The sequence below is a fragment of the Anabrus simplex genome, chromosome 1 (assembly GCF_040414725.1).
Source record: "Anabrus simplex isolate iqAnaSimp1 chromosome 1, ASM4041472v1, whole genome shotgun sequence".
NCBI classification, from domain to species: Eukaryota; Metazoa; Arthropoda; class Insecta; order Orthoptera; family Tettigoniidae; genus Anabrus; species Anabrus simplex.
Window position 1 is genome coordinate 498,395,285 of NC_090265.1, and position 19,946 is coordinate 498,415,230.

A 19,946-nucleotide genomic window follows, 5' to 3' on the forward strand; every position below is an offset into this window, starting at 1 on the left:
AATTTAAAAAATATTATCACCACACTATACAATAAAAAATAACTCACTAGCGCATATATCAGATCCCAATATCAAGCCAACAAGCACTTCATTGCGAACACATTGCCAACATTTACGACAGCAAAACCTTATAAATAAAACTGGAAATGGCGCAATTTGCGGTATACAGCTTCCTGTCAATGGGAAGTAGGCCAGCCCTCCAGCGGCATTACGGTGAAACTTTCCAATTACAGCTTTATGCTGGCCTTCACAAGCGATTGTCAAGGCCGGTATAAGGAGCTCAGCGAGGGATCCAGTCGGCCGTGTCCCAACAAATCTTTCAGCAAGAAGAAGAAGAAATGTTGGTGAAACTGCTGCGAATGGCGGGAAATGTTACATGTGGACTGCGGAAGTGTTGTTCTCTCTAGGTTAATGTTTTGCAATGTGAAGAATGACATCTGTTTCGAATTCTGAATTGGCCGAGAATGATGGTAATGATTTGAGCCAAGAGCCTGAGGAAGAGAAGTCGGAGAAACTATTGAAACTGCCTATAGCTAGAGTAAAGCATATAATGAAAATGGATCCCGATGTCAATCTTGCAAGTCAAGAAGCTGTTTTTCTTATTGCAAAATCCACCGTAAGTTGTAGTTAGTGATGCTCTTGAGTAGAACATGGAAAACATGAAATTTCGTATTTGAAACCATGACTGCTAGGGCTAAGGGAACAGTGCGGTGTGTAGAATCCATTTTCATTTTTCATTATATTTTGGTAAAATTTTCATATTAATATCACCTAATAATAATGCATAAACCTTTGCATGGCATAATATGGCTCTGTTCCCTGTTCTCTTTAGTCCAGTTTCTCTCCAGCATTAGGTATAGTACGCGAACCTTTTCTTGATACCTGAGCTCCTTAGTGCTGAATCGAAACTTTGTATTAAGAAAAGGTTCGTGTATTATAGGTGGTATAAAAATCTGGGTCTGTTTGTCTTCTCTTCTCTTTAGAAATTCAGTGTAGGGTCCCGTAGATGACAGAATCATCTGCTTTCTGAGGTCCTCGATATACTGTAGACTGTTTTCCTTACCTAATTTGTAGACCATCCTTGTTGGTGTTGCTTCCCCACTCTCGGTGCACTTTTTTTTTTTTTTTCAGTATTACTTGTTATTTTGTTCCATAAAAGTTCCAGTCCATAGGTCGCTATGGAAGTGATATTAGTGTTGAAGATCATCATGTGTCCAACTTCTTGTGGTATAACAATTGCTATTTTATAAGTAATGAAGAAGCAGACTTTTTCGGCTTCATTCATATTTCTACAGGAAGTCTTTTTTTATTTTAATGGGATCTGTCATTCCTGATTGGCACGATGTGCTCCTAGAAGGCAACTTGATAAACGATTTTGTGCATAAACTCAACCCTTCGGACCCACACCAGGACTACTCGACACAAGAACTGGAAAAGATTCAAACGAAAGCAGCGTAATTTTTTCTGGGTGATTTCCAACAAATTAGGCCTATTATTTAATAGAGGGGATTTTTAACTTAAATTATATCGTTAAAATTCTGGTTTTTATTGTAATATTGGGGTAAATAGATGTAAATATTTTCGAACTCGTTCATGAATTTCCCTTTATTTACTTTTATGATGATTTTTAGGTCCTGTTCTATTGTCATGAAGTGGTGTCCTGTTTCCTTCATATGTGAACTCATTGCTGAAAACTTATTGTGCTTGTTGGTGTTATAGGGCTCTAAGTATCTGGAGCACAACTAGTGTCTGAGTGTTATGAAAGGTGGTGCTGATAGGATCAGTAGTGCTGCAGTAGCACCTTCTGGTCCAGGGAGGATAGCAATGGCAAACTACCTCACTCCTCATCTTGCGTATTACGCCTCATTTGGGCTCTGCTATTGGTTTTTGCAGTTTCCTTATAATTGCATAGCCTTTGGTGGTGCTATTTGAGGATCCAACCAGCCTCTGGACTGATGACCTAACAGACAGTAGCTGGTGTAAAAACTCCGGCCTGTCTGTCCGATACATGAGACGCTGCATTGCGAGCATGTAAGTCTGTATATACCAGAACCTGAATAGTGATTACTGTTTGACTGTATTGTGGTTGAAGAATAAGTTCCGATTGGTATTTTGTGTCCTGAATGCAATGTTAATGTTATGCTTTTTTAGGGGGTTCAAAACTTGATGAATGGCTGGATTATTAAATGTGAATTGCAAATTCAACAACAAATCCCAGAAAAAGAATTCAATAGACAACCCAACCTCGTCATGTGTTCCTTCGACATCACGAACATGTATTCCAATGTGCCAAGTAATGAAACCGTTAATATTATCAAGGGTAATCTTGCCAAACACAGCATACTCAGCAAATTTGAAATAGAAGACTTTATAAAGATATTAAACTTTGCGTTAAATAACAACTACTTTACTTTTAACGGTAAAATCTACTACCAGAATGGTCTAGCAATGGGTGATCCCCTATCAGGCATTTTGGCCAATATGTACATGGACTCATTGGAACACAATCGAATAATGACAAAAGTAAAAGGACTTAGCCTATGGCTTCGAGATGTAGACGACACTTTCGTAATAATCGATAAGGAACTGAATAACAGTGACAAAATTCTTGACTACTTAAATACGCTTGATCAAAATATAAAATTTACTAAAGAGGATGAGGTCAGTGGTTCCACCATATCACCGTAACATCTACCATCAATAGTTTTGAATTTCAAATATTTAGAAAACCTACCCATTCTCCAATAACAATCAAAAACTCTTTCTTACATCCTAATTCCCATAAACAGGCAACTTTTTACAGTTTAATATACAGAGCATTCAAAATCCCCCTTACTCCTGAAAACCTAAAAATAGAATGTAAATATATAAAGAATTTAGCCAAACTTAATGGATATAAAATAGAAATGATCAACCGAATAATCAATAAAGTTAAACTATCAACAAACCTCATCCCGGACAGACCTAAAAAATCCAATTTCGTTACTTTCACATTTAATAATCCAGCCATCCATCTAGTTTTGAACCCCCTTAAAAAGCATAACATTAACATTGCATTCGGTACACAAAATACCAATCAGAACTTATTCTTCATCCACAATACAGTCAACTTAAACAGTAATCACTATTCAGGTTCTGGCATATACAGGCTTATATGCTCGCAATGCAGCGTCTCTTATATCGGACAGACAAGCCAGAGATTTTACACCAGATACTTAAAACACTATAATGCCAACAAGCACAATAAGTTTTCAGCAATGAGTTCACATATGAAGGAAACAAGACACCACTTAACGACAATAGAACAGGACCTAAAAATCATCAGAAAAGTAAATAAAGGGAAATTAATGAACAAGTTTGAAAATATTTACATCTCTCTAGACCAGTAATACAATAAAAACCAGAATCTTAACGATATAATTGTTAAAAATCCCCTGTATGAAATAATACTCAAATGATTACAAATATTGAATTTAAAATATAATAACCTTCCAAACATTTTTAAATCATCGTCCTAAAAAAAACTCACTAATTTAGTAAACACCCAGTCTGCCCCTACAAGCTCCCCGTCGCTAACAGCACGCAGTCTTAATGCTCCGCCCACCCCTCCTTCACTGCATGCCCCACCCCTACTCTCACACCGATACAACACAAGAAGTACAAGCGTAGTGACAGTCAGTCGAACCTGCTCTGCCAGAACAACTAGTCACCTTCACAATAGCCAAGGGGGTAAGTAATTTGCATTTAAGCGACTTCCTCAGATTAGCAGTCTTCAGCATTTCTAAACTTAATTTTACACGTTTCCTGTCGTTGCAGACATTATCAATACGCTTTGCTACAAATTAGAATCAGAACACTCGCGCATCACCTAATATCAAGTCTGAGTGTCCCCTTTCGACCAATAGCATAACAAGAGGCAGCAGCTGCAATTTCAATTAAAGGAAACAACCAGTTTTGCTCTGTTGAATATCCTTTCTTCACTTTTACAACGGAACTTAAGAACGCCGGATTCGAATAATATGTGCTTTAATAATAATAATAATATGTCCAAATATCGTTTTCTAGATTGTTAAACAACCTCATACTTTAAAACAAACATTCATAAAGTGGCCACAAGAGACAGTTTAACATCAAAGCTTTGTACGCAAGATTGCAGAAAAAAATTCGAGAAGACAACAGTTTATTACGACCACAACCAGTTTGAGAAGTTTTTAACCAGATTTTATTCAGTGTCCTACACAAATGCAAATGTTCTCTAGTATTTTTAAAATTCAACATAGGAACAGAGTTTTAGCCATAGACATTCAGACTAAGCTAGAAAAATGGACAAGACTGTCAATAAATTTTAATTCTTATTCATACAATCTCTTTAACAGTAATTAACCATCTCAGCCAAGCTGATTTCTTAGATGTTTTCAATAATTAAATTCTCATACTATTAATTAAGAACATGTAATATGGACTTCTTTAACTCTGTATAATGTAGTATCTTAACATTTTGTACAAAATCAGGATCCTGATTACTGATTAAGAGGTACGAGATAAAGGCTGATGATGCCCAGCTAGAGGGCGAAACATGTCCCAATAATGATATTATGACGAGATATGTCTTAATTATAAGAACTTTACATTGTATTGAATAGGTGGTTTTTAATAAATACACACGATATTTGGACTTAAAATTGTACCAATCATAAAATCTGGAAAAGAAGATCATGATGATGTATCCAAATTTCGGCCTATCAGTCTGCTAGACATAGCAGCTAAGGTACTAGAAAAGTTATTAATAGGTAGAATACCGCATCATATTTACTCTAACAATCTCATGAATGAACGACAAAAATAAGATTTACACCTCAGACCAGCACAGTGGATGCAGTAATGTCATTAAAGAAAACAGTACAAGATAGCTTAAATAGAGGACACTATGTAGCTCTCATCAGTTTAGACATAAAAGGAGCCTTTGAAGCAGCATGGTGGCCGAGCATACTAGCATCTCTTAAGAGAATTCAGATGTCCCAGAAATATTTACAAGCTTTCCTCAAGTTTTTTTTTAAAATGGTATTTGTTCAGGGCATCGACCCTTGTGGATCTTTTGCCCCTACTGGCACCATATTGTATGAACCTACTTGTAATTGAAATGGCGGTAGTGTGGAATGTTTTGTGTGGGGAAAGGAAGATTAAGGACGTCACAAACACCCAGTCCCCAGGCCAGAGATATTAATCATTACAATTTAAAACCCTGACCCGGCCGGGAATCGAACTGGGGCCGCCGGTGACCGGCGGACGCGTTGCCCCCTACACCGCAGGGCCGGACTTTCCTCAAGTTACTTTAACGAAAGAACTGCGTCATTAACTCTAAACAGTTTGTCTGTTCAACGAACTATTAGCAAAGGCTGCCGTTAGAGATCCTGCTGTGGCCCAGGATTTTGGAACATTCAATACAATTCACTTTTAAATATACAGGGTGTGGCAGAAATACCTGACGAATTTCAAACGAAAATAACTCTGCAACGCAACAAGCCATTTTAAGATTTATTGCACAGTTGGAAAGTGTAGTGTTTGCCATTTGCATCACATACACACTAGGTTTTGAAAATAATGTCATCCAAATGCCGATCGTCCTGTTCGATGCACCTCTGAAGCCTCTGCCCAAAGTTCCGCATGACTTGCTTGAGCATGTCTTATGGTATTGCCTCGTTTTCTTCACAGATGGCAGCTTTCAGGTCATGTAGTGTTCACGGCTTGCATTGGAAGACTCTATCTTTCAAATATCCCTAGAGAAAGAAATCACACGGGGCGAGGTCAGGGGAACGGGCTGGCTATGGAATGTCAACCCGTAAGGAGATGAGACATCCTGGAAACATTTCTCTGAGGAGACCCGTCGACGCCCGGGCTGTGTGTGCAGTGGCACCATCTTGTTGGAACCACACAGCAGGATCCCCTAAGTCGGTGAGTGTCAGCTGCAGGAAGTTGCGTAAGAACTGTGTGTAATTATCCAATGTTACTGTTACAGTTCTGTCCTCCTCCTGAAAAAAGTAAGGGCCTACAATTCCGAAATCAGGCGCACCAAACAGTAACACGCTCACTGTGGAGAGGTCGCTCATGAATCTGTTGAGGACTGGTTGCAGACCAGTGCCAAAAATTTTGTTTATTAACGTAGCCTGACAAATGAAAGTGCTCTTCATCACTTGCCAGGACACTGGTGTCAGCTGCTACAGCTTCCAGGATAGCCTCACAACACGCTCTGCCGTTGACCCAATCACATTCACTGAATTTCTGAACATCCATCATTTTGTGTGGATGGAACTTCATGTCTGCGTGTAAAATCCTCCTTATGGTGCGATCTGAGAGTCCCAGAGCACATGAATGCCTACGCACCGAACGTTAAGGAGATTGTGTAACGGCGTCTCACTGTGCGGACGGTCTCTGGTGTTCGGATGCTACGAGACCTACCATGCGGCTTCGTTTTCACACTCGAACCACTTTTCCTTAAACTGTTCACCCATAACAGAATAGTGTTCTTGCTCGGAACTTTCTCATGTCGACCTAAGCCAAAGTGTCTGCAAAACAAACGCTGTGTTGTGGTAACAGTATCAACATTTTTGAAATAAGTCCCAATCATAAAACCTTGGCGTTCACCACACCACGCCATGCTAGCGATTGGCTGGCTGACTGACTAGCCCGGACGAGACGATGCATGTGTTCGCCCAGGCCAAGACGCGCGCACCACGGCAAGAACACCTGTTTGAAAGCTGTGGCCAATACAACCTTTAGTTCAATCCAATCTACTGTATGTGACATAAATGGCAAACCCTGCTCTTTTAAACTGCGCAACAAAATTGTGAATGGCTTGTTGCGTTGCTGAGTTATTTACGTTTGAAATTCGTCAGGTATTTCTGCCGCACCCTGTAGAATACAGCAAGTACACAAAGGTCTTAGCCTTTGCGGATGATTTTCTTATGATCATCAAAGGAAGAAGCCTTCTTGAGTTGGAAAATTACTCTAACATGGACTTGTATAAGGTGGAGAAATGGGCCAAAAATTACAAAATCACGTTCAATGAGCAGAAATCAAGGCTTTTGGTGATAACGAAGAAAAGATAGCAGGAAACACCAAATCTGAACATCTATTTGAACAATAAATCTCTTCCACATTTGGATAGTGTAAAATACCTGGGTATAATCATTGATAAAAAGTTTTAACTTCCATGAACATATAGAACAAGTAACACAAAAATGTACTAATTTGATACATGCATTGGCTAAATTGGCAAAAGTTAACTGGGGACTGAGTCATGATGTAATGAGAATTATTTACAAAGGTGCTATCCCACCAATTATATCATATGGAGTTCCCGTCTGGATTGAAGCCGTTAACAAGCACAACGAAAGTAAACTTAAACGAGTTCAAAGATTAATCAATATCAGAATAGCAAAGACATTCCGAACCACATCAAATGAAGCATTAGGTATTTTAACAAAAACGACTCGTATAATTTTAGAACTTCAAAAGTTAGCAAGCTTCTATGAAATCAAAAAGGGAAATAATAAGGAAATAACTACGGATATTCCAAAGCACTACTCGAAGAGGCCACACCCTGCAGACATATGCACCATTAAAGAAAAGCAAGATAATAAAGACAAATTTGATATATATACTGACGGGAGTAAGGGGGGGGGGGGCGTTGGAGTTGTAGCTGGGGTCGCCATATTCAGTGACGAAGAACTAGTACATCAACTACAGTATAGGCTACAAGACTACTGCTTGAATAACCAAGCGGAACAATTAGCGATTTTAAAAGCGCTAGAGTATTTGGAAACTTGTAAAAAAGTTCCTTAATCACCAGAAAACAGCAGCACTTTAGACAGTAGGATAACAATAGAATCACAAAAAAAAAAATTCTATCCAACATAATCTAATAGCATTAATAATGTACATACATACATACACACACAAATTACGGAAAAGTAAAAAATGCATTACCTTGTTGTGGACATGACCGATCCAGAAATACCATTCGTTTCAAATTCTGAGCAATGTACAAACAAAACTCTTATGTTATATGTATATAGACTAGCTGATGTACCCGTGCGTCGCTACGGGATTCTCAGAAAGACTGACTTTGTGGTTTTCCTAACTGAAATCAACATATGTCATTACAAAAACGTACGTATGAATGTAGTGATTAAAAGCAATGCTATCATATAAAATATTCGATCGAATGGAAAGCCGCACGTTTTATCACTTTTAACGAACAGTGCTGCGGTTTGATTGCGGTGCCAATCTGATAGTCCAAAGTTCCAGAGCTGGGATGACCAGGCCACAGATTGCCATGAACACTCATCTGCCATTATTCCGCTAAATATGCACACTGTTCATTCCAATCAGTGCCTCAGAGTAGGGATTGAATAGCCCGAATGCTATGATGATCCAGTGTGTTACGTACCAGTAGTATCAGAAAATTTATAAACCAGGGGAATAGCATGCTAAAGAAGAAAGTTATCTAACTCCCCAGCTACTTCCCATCAATATTCAGGCAGACTGTTACACTCTGTACGACTGGGCGAGTTGACCGTGTGGTTAGCGGTGCGCAGCTGTGAGCTTGCATCCGAGAGATAGTGGATTCTAACCCCATTGTCGGCAGCACTGAAGATGGTATTCCGTGGTTTCCCACTTTCACACCAGGCAAATGCTGGGCCTGTACCTTAATTAAGGCCTAAGGCACTCCTAGCCCTTTCCTATCCCATCGTGGCCATAAAACCTATCTATGTCGGTGCGACGTAAATCAAGTAAAAAATACTCTGTACGCAGCAGTAATCCTATCTACCGGAGATGAGGGGCAACAGAAGACACAAAGCACATCACGACAAACAATGGTCAATGTAATGTTATTGTTGATCACTGTTATGAGCTTTCCATATTGTAGGCCTACACATTTAGTTTTCTTTCGACTCTGTGATTTGTAAAATATTTTATACCGTAAACTGTAGTTTCTTATTCTCCGACTTTACATACTGATTTTCATTAAATACTGTTTACCCATTTTCTCGTTACTCGGCACTGATATGGACTTAGTAACAAAAATCCAAATTCATGAATATCTTTGTGATCATAGTCAGTACGGTAACAATGTATAAGACGTGAATAACAGGAAATTTAATACTATATAACCTTAGTTATGTAGCATTCATCGATTACATCTCTAATAAGAAATATTTGAGAATTACATTTTAGGCCTTCCCCTAAGCTACCATTTCACTCAGCGTGAATAAAATAATTTACAGCCTAGAATATAGCGACTTATTTCCTGACTTTGCATACCGATTTTCATCAAGATAGGACTACCAGTAACAATATTTTAGAATTCAATTTTAGCCCTTCCCCTAAACTACCATTTCACTCAGTGTGAGTAAAATTATTTATAGCCTAGATTGTAGAGGCTCATCCCCCGACTTCACATACCGATTTTCATTAAATTCTCTTCAACCGTTTTCTCGTGATGCGTGTACATACAGACAGACAGAAATTACGGAAAAGTAAAAAGTGCATTTTCCTGTTACTATGGACATGACCGATACAGAAATACCATTTTTTTCAAATTCTGAGCAATGTACAGACAAACTCTTATTTTATATATATAGATTACAGCAGACAGTCACACTCAAACCATGAAATTTCTTCCTTAAGAGTTCTGTACTATCAGACTTATGTTCCGAATGCATGAAAGCACTTCCACAAGACAAGCAAAAACATCAAACAACACTTGCCTTAATCGTCACAGGTGGAAGACACTCATTACCACTTCCCACACTGCTTATTTTAGTTGTGGTTGGTATGAGGATACTGGAGGGGTTTTTTTTTCTCCAGGTTTTTACTGAAAAATTTTGAAATTTATCACTGCCATGAACTTCTATTTATGCTAATGAATCATCTATCCTCTTTTATATGAGGTATTTTACCTTTAAATGTAATATTAGGAATCTTCTGAAAATATTTTTTTTTAGAAAGTGTATATTTCAAAAATAATAAAGTTTTATTATTGCTTGCATAGGAAGTCTGGCACCCCCTTTAGGGATACCAAGACCTTGACGTTGGTGTGGGGACTTGTGAGCTCGTTGATCCCGAGGGCTGTGCCAGCTCAGAGCTACCCATACTGGACTGGCCTTGGAGTAGGGCCAGACGAACAACATGTCCCCCCCCCCCCCCCCCCCCGCCCCCTTGAGTTGCCTGAGAAGGGTCTGTACTCTTTTTCCTTCATTTCTAATTCTTTTGTACTTTAACCACCTTAATTTTATTTTCTCTGACAGTCTAGCCATCCTCCCATCCTCGGGTAGAATATTGTGTGTGCGTGCGTGCATGCACGCGCGCGCGCGCGTGTGTAGACGATGCCAGGCGACTTCTGCACTATGCAGCCTTACATCAGTATATGCGGGGCTCTGCCGAAGGTTGACGCTTTATTTCCCTAGCTACTCATGGAACCAAAAACAGGACTCGCTTCTTCATTTCTTTCTTCGAAGGGTGGCACCCTCAAAACAGCATCTGAAATCGCTAAAAAGCACAAGAGATGCGCTCCAGTACTTGTAGAATACTAAAGTGACGAACATCTTCCTTGATTCCTGATGGCTTCCAGGGTCGATGGAGAGAGTTTCTTACAAGAGAGTCCTTTCCTAATTAGTAATTCAATCAAGGGAATTCAACTAAAGTTGATAGAAGAATCCCACCTTCCAATACTTAATGTTTTTATAGCTAGTTCATGAAAATACAAACATAATCCAGCTTAAAGTCTAACTACAGTACTTAACTATAAGATTAGTAAAATATGGAACATCTTCAGCTAAAAATGTAAATGCAAAAACTGACACACATAGCTAAAACACTTAGGTGAGAATGAGGTTGAAAATATTTTTATGTTATGCTAAAACACACAAAATATGTTGACGTTCAAGTTCATAATAAAAACTACTTCCAGGAGCGAGACATGTTTGTACAAAGTAGTCTTCCTTTCAAGGTTATAAACTTCATTATTGGTTCCGTATTGAATTAAGATTACATATAATATACAAAGTTTATTCCACCTACTCAATACTGTACAGTAATTGCAATGTTTATAAATACATTACAATATATTATCAAGGTACTAGTTTCGACCCTATATGGGTCATCATCAGCCTAACTAAGATACACTTATGGATTTGCCGAAGTCCTAAGACAGAATTACATTGTGGAAATAAGATTTAAAAGAATGAACTGTATATGTGATGCGATAATGTACATATAAAATGGTGGATTGAAGAACTGTTATAGATAAAATAATGTTGTACTTATCAGTGACAAATAAAATTTTTAGGATTTACGTCAATTACAATTAGACTATAAGAATAGTTATCATACAATTATTACAATAATGATTAAAATATGCCTTGTTAGTAAATACTTTAAAATTGCACTTTAAAAACGTAATATGCCGGTTGAATGCAAAGTCCAGATGCTTCTATTGAGTTCTAGATTTCCAAGTGTATCTTCAGGTGGAGAATTGAAAGTAGAACATTGGTGCAGGGGGTATCTGTCTTGCTAGAGGTCCAATATTTCTGATACAGAAATTAAATGTAGATTAAACCATGCAACATTCTTATAATATAATGAATTATTGCTGTAGTGTGAGAAATATTTCCAATCCTAGTTGGAACCAATAGAACCTCGCGCGCAATGTGAACAACCTGACCGGTGGAGTGCAGCTAAGGGGATGATTCCATTAATGGACTTAAAATTTTAAAAGTTTTAATACAAGGACTGGGGCAACTCCTTGGGAAAACAAAATTGAAGTTAGGTCTTAAGTAAACTTGTTGATAAGGCATTGTAAATGAGTCTGTAAATGGAAAGGAAAGAAGATTAAAAGAAGAGAAAACCTTGTGGATGTGCGATGGGTATCGAAAAATATTCAAACCACTTACCTTCCTACTGGTCCCGCTGTGCTTACTTTCCTTGTGCAGTCAGCTGACTGAGTGTGTGTATCATGCGGGTGACCTGTGAGAGGGGAAAGTAGGGGTGATGTCATAGGCACTGAAACCGACAGGACGGAGACGTACGAAATGTTTGTCCGGTCCTTTTTGGAAACACAGTTTCACTACAGTGGGAAAAACTTGACCATCCTACACCCTCTGAACAAAGACAAATTAATGAACATCCTGGAAATCATTTATATTGAGGTCGACCAAAAACAGAATCCTAATATGAATATAAATTAGATTACTGAAAAACATAAATATACTATTGGAAGAGTTTTCCATTCTGGATTATGAAGAAACATTTCCAAAAATGGTCCAGAAAAACATTTCGTACGTCTCCCTCCTGTTGGTTTCACTCCCAATGACATCACCCCTACTTTCCCCTCTTGTCCCTCTCACAGGTCAACCACATGATACACACTCAGTCAGTTGACAGCACAAGGAAAGTAAGCACAGCAGGACTGGCAAGGAGGTAAGTGATTTGAATGTTTTTCGATGCCCATCATGCATCCACAAGGTTTTTTCTTCTTTTGATTTTCTTTCCTTTCCATTTACAGACTCCTTTACAAGGCCTTACCAACAAGTTTATCGAAGACTTCACTTAAACTTTGGTTCCTTAAGGAGTTTCCCTGGTCCTCGTATTAAATTATTTTAAAATTTGAAGTCCACTAATGACAGCTTTAATTTATGTAAAGTTTATTTAAAGCAACAACAATAAGTTCCAGCATTTTGAAGAAAGAAAGACTACTTTTTACAAACACGTCTCACTCATGAACATAGTTTTTATTATGAACTTGAACATCATATTTTGTGTGTTTCAGCATGACAAAAACATTTTCAACCTCATTCTCACCATAAGTGATGTATCAATTTTTGCTAAAATTATTTTAGCTTGAGATGTTCCATATTTTAGGAATGAAACATTTACTAATCTTTTAGTTCAGTACTGTAGTTAGACTTTTGGCTGGATTATGTTTGTATTTTCATGAACCAGTTATAAAAACATAAAGTATTGGAAGGTAGGATTCTTCTTTCAACCTTAGTTGAGTTAATGCCAATACGGGATCTTAACAATGATATTTATAAGTTGTAAAGGGAATTGTTGCTCGTGTAGTCGAAGAGATGCAGTAACTTGGCAACGGATCCGTACATATAAAGACATTGACAGCTCAGCTGTCTAGACGGCTACTAAAAGCCAAATTGTATGGGAAGTTTGAAGTTAACATCGAGAAACACAAATCCCTGATCTCTTGCAAAGGAATTATCTTCCACAGGGATTTGATTAAAGCTTCCGATGATGATATGGTCAGAAATCTCGCTCGTTGGGGAGTGACCAGCGTGCGCAGGTTAAAGAGGCGTTTTGCTAATAAGCTGTTCGATACGGAAGTTTTCATCCTGACCTTACAAGCCCAGACTCTAGCCGAACGTATTAAGGTTCCAATGTTCCACCTGACTGTACATACATACATTCCAGCTCCAATGAGGTGTTACAACTGCCAGTAATTAGGCCACACCTCACTGCAATGTCAAGGTCCAACGGTTTTTTTTTTTTTTAACCCTCCGTCGGGCGCAGCTGGCCTGAGAGGCCAGGAAAACACGTTCTGGCATGCCCTCCCTCCACCCCACTCCCCAGCAGGCCGCCCCTACGAATAGTTTCCTGACTCGTGCCAGTGCATAAGACACCGTACCTCAGTTGACTGCCAGTCTCCATGCGGCACGCCTGTAACTTTCGCGGCTTGTGAGGCCGACTGCGCCCGATTACGTCATAATATTGAAGGTGAGTTTTTCAGTATATTTTTATTGCAAGGGTTCATTTTACTCAAAATAAGCTTGTTCTGTGTGAAAATTCATCAATATCTTTAGAAATAAGTGCTATTATGAACCTGGCCTCTCAGGTCGAGTGCGCCTGATAACGTTACATCGATAACTAATTTAAGTATTTATATCTTTAGTTTCAGATTTCCTGCTGAAATGGCCCAAAAATTGTATGATGTCTCCAACCCCAAGGATGTTGCAGAAATACGAAGCGTTCTCCTTGAGGATAATGGTGATGATCCTGCTTTAGTTGAGGATTTGGGTGAAGAAAGCGGCATTGCTTCTGAGGACGAGGTTGAAGAACGTGAAGTGGGCTCAGAAACTGAACAGGAAGGAGGGACTAGTGGTGAGGAAGACGAAGGAGAAGAGAACATATCGGATGCCTTTTTTCTTGGAAAAGATAAACAGACAAAGTGGACCAAAAAGCCATCTCCGGCTGCTGTTCGTCGTGCACAACGGCATAACATCATTACATACCTTCCAGGTGTAAAAGGAGATGCAAGAAATTGTAAAACCATATTACAATGTTGGGAATGTTTGCTCAATACAGATATTTTGGAATTGATTGTGAAATATACCAACCAATATATTGACTCAGTCAAAGCCAAATTTCCCAGAGATAGAGATGCCAGGGAAACAGACCTCATAGAAATTACGGCATTCATTGGTCTATTGTACCTGGCTGGAGCTTACAGAGCAAACCGTCAGAGTCTGGAGGAACTATGGGGAACAGAAGGAGATGGGATTGAAAAATTTGGCCTTGTGATGAGTATAAAACGGTTAAAGTTCCTCATACGTTGTATTCGTTTTGACGATCGTAGCAGCCGTTCACAACGGAGAGAATATGATCGACTTTGCCCAATCCGTGAACTGTTTGATTGTTTTGTTCACAACTGTCAAAAGAACTACATTCCGGGAGAAAATGTCACAATCAATGAGATGTTGCCAGGATTTCGTGGAAAGTGCGGTTTCAGACAATACATACGATTAAACCTACCAAGTATGGGATGAAGATATTTTCTCTTGTTGATGCCAGAATGTTCTACACATACAATATGGAAATTTATGCAGGAAGACAGCCTGAAGGGCCATATAAAGTAAGCAATAAGCCAAGTGATGTGGTCAAACAATTGGCTGAGCCTGTTTTTGAGACAGGGCATAACATAACCTGTGACAGTTGGTTTTCAGACATTGATCTGGTAAATGATTTGAAAGAGAAGAAGCTATCATATGTTGGGACAGTAAGAAAAAATAAAAAGCAGTTGCCGCCCAGTTTTGTCAATGTCAGAGGGAGGGATCAATATAGCAGCTTGTTCGGATTCAACAATGGTAACACTTTGATTTCATACATACCAAAGAAAGGGAAAAATGTAATTCTCATTTCATCACTTTCTGAAACTGATGCCATTGATCAATCTACTGGAGTGCAGAAGAAGCCAGAAGGGATTACATTCTACAATATAACCAAAGGTGGAGTTGACACAGCTGACCAAATGTCTGCAACTTTCAATGTGAGCCGGAACACAAGACGTTGGCCGATGGTCATTTTCTTTGCCTGTCTGAACATAGCCGGCATAAATTCCCAAGTGTTTTCAACTTTCAATGTGAGCCGGAACACAAGACGTTGGCCGATGGTCATTTTCTTTGCCTGTCTGAACATAGCCGGCATAAATTCCCAAGTTATTTCGATTGGAAATGGACTGGAAGCACTAAGAAGGAGAATCTTCCTCAAAACTTTGTCTCATCAACTAGTGATTGGACATCTAGCCCGGTGAAGTCTGAAACAAGTGTAATGCCTACTCAGCTGCAATTGCGCTTGAAAAGGTTTTTGCCCCGAAAAGAACGTGAAACATCTTTCTCTATACCTCCCAAAAGACGCAAGTGTGGTACATGCATGGCTGAAACAGGATTCAGAAGGATGACAAATTACGAGTGTCATAATTGTCATGAACCGATCTGTCTAAGCCACGTAAAACTGCTGTGCCAGACCTGTTATTCAGCTGCTGATTCTGAAGATTCATCGTAGGTTCCTGCTCACATCTGCGGCAAAGAATGATGGTCCCACGTCAGAAGACGGTGTATTTTACCTTTATATTTCAGTTCTTTTCTTTTATAATGTTTAATTTGTCTAATTTTAACATTTCTTTTGTGATAAGTGATCAATTTTTGTTGTTTTAGTTTAAGCTTTATTTCATGTAATAAACACTTTCTTTCCCGTTAGTTTGGTATATTTGCCTTCCTTAGATCCTAGCAAAGTATTAGATCCTAAGCAAACTATTAGGTAGAAAGGAGGGGTTAAAATATATGGTGGCCTCTTAGGCTGGCTGCGCCTGATTTTGTTTCGTTCAGAGGTGCGCCCGACGGAGGGTTAACAGCGTGTTCCATTACAATGAACGTAATACTACATGCTCTGTAAACATAACTTTTACATAATATAATGACATAAATTGAATAAATATATTTCTTATTATTTTACGGCTATTTTTCGAATGTCATTCATGATTATCTTGTTTCAATTTATGGATTTATTGTGTACTAACATTAGATATTCTGCTGTATTATCCTAGAACCTGTCCAAATCACAGTAACTTACGTTCATTTATTTTATGCACATTTCACTAACATGTGATAATCTTCTAAAGTTTGTCTAAATCTATCGAATTAAAGTATAAAGCTAATTCTTTTGTATAGTGTTCTATTAGTTTCACTTTGTTGAATGTCTGTTTTCCACATTTCTTGTATCATATGGTTCTTAAACATTTGTCTTTATCTAGCTTTACACATCTAAATAACAAATGATGCACTTCATTTCCACTCGTGAATAAAGGAGTCTTTTATTTTAAAACAAAAAAATACAAATTTATTTTATCATGTCCTGTTAAAGTTATTTTTCCGGTTAATGGCAAATTTAACTTTAATCTGTCCTTCGCACTTAGTATGAATGATTTTGTCACTGCTCCATTTATGGTGCTGTTCCATTCGTTTTTTCCACTTATTTATGCTCACTGCTTGTAGTTCACTAACACTACACTGGCTGGTTTAAGGTCGTAAGACACAGATTGATCTCTGTTCCTTGCTGCTTGTCTACAGTCTAAGCTATAAGGAGACTGGCCCAAGTAAGTGGAAGCAACACCAACTGCAGTTAGAGGCTCCATGGTCGCCAGCCCACGCTTACAAGTTGAAAGCCCCCGATGATACGCTGAGAATTTAATGAAAATCGGTATGTAAAGTCCGGGGATGAGCCACTACAATCTAGGCTATAAATCATTTTATTCCAGCTGAGTGAAATGGTAGTTTAGGCGAAGGCCTGAAATTTAATTAGCTCAAATATTTGTATTATTAGTGGTCCTATCGATAAATACTACATAACTGAAGTTATATAGAATTAAATTTCTTATCATTTATGTTTGATACATTTTTACCGTACCGGCTATGATAACACAGATATTCATGAATTTGTATTTTTGTTGCTAAGTCCATATCAGCGCCGAGCCACGAGAAAATGGGTTAACAGAATGTAGAGTCGGGGAATAAGAAACTACAGTCTAAGCTATAAAAATTCACCCTGGATAAAATTGTAGTTTAGGGGAAGGCACCTAAAATTTAATTTTTAAATACCTATGTTATTGGTCCTATCGAAAAGTACTACACAACAAAAGTTATAGAGAATACAATTTCCAACCATTTATGTTTTATTCAATTTTACTGTAGGGCCTACTGACTATGATAAGAGTGGTATTTCAGAGTAGGAAGAATACTAAATGTGAAGGCCTACAATATTGAAAGCGCATAACATTGATCAACAATAACATTGCATTGACCATTGTTTGTGGTGATGTTCTTTGTATCTTATGCTGCCGCTCAACTCCGGTAGATGGAATTACTGCTGCGTACCAACTATGACAGCCTGACTGAATATTGGTGGGAAATAGCTGGGGAGTTAGAAAACTTCCTTCTTTAGCATGCCATTTCTCTGGTTCATACATTACCTGATACTGCTGATATGTCACACACTGGTTCATCATAGTATTCCAGCTATTCGATCCCTACTCTTGACGCACCGTTTTGAATGAACAGTGTGCACATTTAAGGCAGAGGCTCACTTAGTAGTAGTAGTATGACCTGGTCTAGAATTACAATTTAGGCCTATTCCAAATCATAGCACCACAATTCACTAAATAACTCAAAATTCAACCCTGAAAAGAGCCATTTCTTAAGAAAAGCTTCTTCCTCTTCACTTTTATTAAATTCTACATTCATTTTATTCCAAATTAGCAGTGAAGAGGGGGTTTCTTCTCTGGCTTGGAGGAAGAATTTGTCTCCAAGTCAGATAGTTTTTTCCTGCTGCCAGTGTAGTAAATTGAGATCTTCCAATTCAGCGGGTACTCCTAGGAAACAGATAAGTAAAAGGGCATAGTTTTTGCCCTGGGACTCTCCACTATTCAACACCCCCCGCCCGAAAAAGACCAAGAGTGTTCACAGATCATGGCTGTCTGCGGCTTGGTCATTCCAGCTTTGGAACTTTGGATTGTTAGATCAGAAACATAGTAATGTTCATTAAAAGTGTGAAAATATGTGGTTTTTCATTATTTGATCAAGTATTTCATATAGCATTGCTTTTTTTCGTGCCATTCCTACTGATGTCATTGTAATGACCTATGTTCATTTCCTGTGGGAAAACTATTAAGACAGTCTTTCTGAAGATGTTAAAAGGCAGGTGGAGAGTCAGTGTCTGCCATTATAATGAAAACTCCCCAACTTGATTGTGACTGGTACGCAAGCGGGCCTACCGTTACAATGAAAATTCCCTAACCCGGTCTTCATATGAGAAAAGATGTTTGGCGACTTCCCCGTCGCGTTTGTAGGGTAACGTTAAGAGATATGCATTTTAATGCAGTCTTGCTCACAACGTGTACACTACCTAACCTAGAATTCTGTGTACAATATGGAATTCTGTAGCGAAGCACAGGTACATGTGTTTCTATAAACACTACTATTCACAATATGCTTTTCTTTTGTTTACATCACCTGGAATAATTCTCATATTTTATTTTTTAACATAAAGGCCAGAAAAGCAATTACAAGAAACAATTCCACCGGGCGAGTTGGCCGTGCGTGTAGAGGCGCGCAGCTGTGAGCTTGCATCCGGGAGATAGTAGGTTCAAATCCCACTATCGGCAGCCCTGAAGATGGTTTTCCATGGTTTCCCATTTTCACACCAGGCAAATGCTGGGGCTGTACCTTAATTAAGGCCACGGCCGCTTCCTTCCAACTCCTAGGCCTTTCCTATCCCATCGTCGCCATAAGACTTATCTGTGTCGGTGCGACGTAAAGCCCCTAGCAAAAAAAAAAAACAATTCCACCTCCGCATATTGCTTAGTGCTAACATTGTTTGCCATTCAGTTTTATAGCCCTCCACAGCACTGTACAAAAACTTGAAGCTCTGTTCACAAACACACATTCTCATTTACTGTTATCCTTCATAGTGAACAATCTGTGGGGGCAGCATATGTTGGTACCTTTGATTTTCGTGTCATAGTTTTCAGCAAAATTCTACAACATATAAAATTGATTGCTTGTCCTGTCTTTGAAATTTTAATTAAATTGTTTTTCTTTCCAGGAATTGTTCATTGAGTCACTGTCTAGAGAAGCATACACCTATACTGCTCAAGCCAAGAGAAAAACTCTTCAGAAGAAAGACATTGATTCAGCAGTTGATTCTGTAGATAGTCTAGCATTTTTAGAAGGTGCATTGGACTTCTAAACACATGTATTTAATTCTATATATAATATTTATGTATCTTTGTACGAATTATGGAATAAAATAGTGCCACTTTTGTATCTACTTTTTGTGATTGTATCACCATTTGGATTACTTACTACCACTAATTTACAAATCCTAGTAACATTTCTTTTATCTATCATCACTTGAAGTAGTGATTAGAGTCCAAATCCACATGAAATGCCAACTGTAAATAATTGGGAAAAGGCCAGGAAGAAGACTAACTATTGCCGGGCTGAGTGTTTGAGATTGTTAGAACGTTGCTTTCCGAGCCCAAGTTGGTAAGTTCGATCCTGGCTCAGTTCAGTGATATTTGTTTCTTTAATAATAGAATTGAAGAT

General features: G+C 38.5%; 1 protein-coding gene across 1 annotated transcript; it reads left to right on the plus strand.

Moving 5' to 3' along the window:
* The first annotated feature begins 330 nt into the window (after positions 1-330).
* Positions 331-19,668, plus strand: LOC136867899 (DNA polymerase epsilon subunit 4). Its single transcript, XM_067144738.2, has 2 exons — positions 331-616; positions 19,444-19,668. Exons 1-2 carry the CDS (start codon positions 431-433, stop codon positions 19,585-19,587), a joined length of 330 nt encoding a protein of 109 aa, XP_067000839.1. The 5' UTR covers positions 331-430; the 3' UTR covers positions 19,588-19,668.
* Positions 19,669-19,946: the final 278 nt, after the last annotated feature.

What these genes read in the sequence shown, in the direction of transcription:
- LOC136867899 (XM_067144738.2), top strand. Translation starts at nt 431, where the DNA reads ATGACATCTGTTTCGAATTCTGAATTGGCCGAGAATGATGGTAATGAT. An exon ending in TTCTTATTGCAAAATCCACC is followed by an intron (nt 617 to 19,443) that starts GTAAGTTGTAGT and finishes TTTTCTTTCCAG; the next exon opens with GAATTGTTCATTGAGTCACT.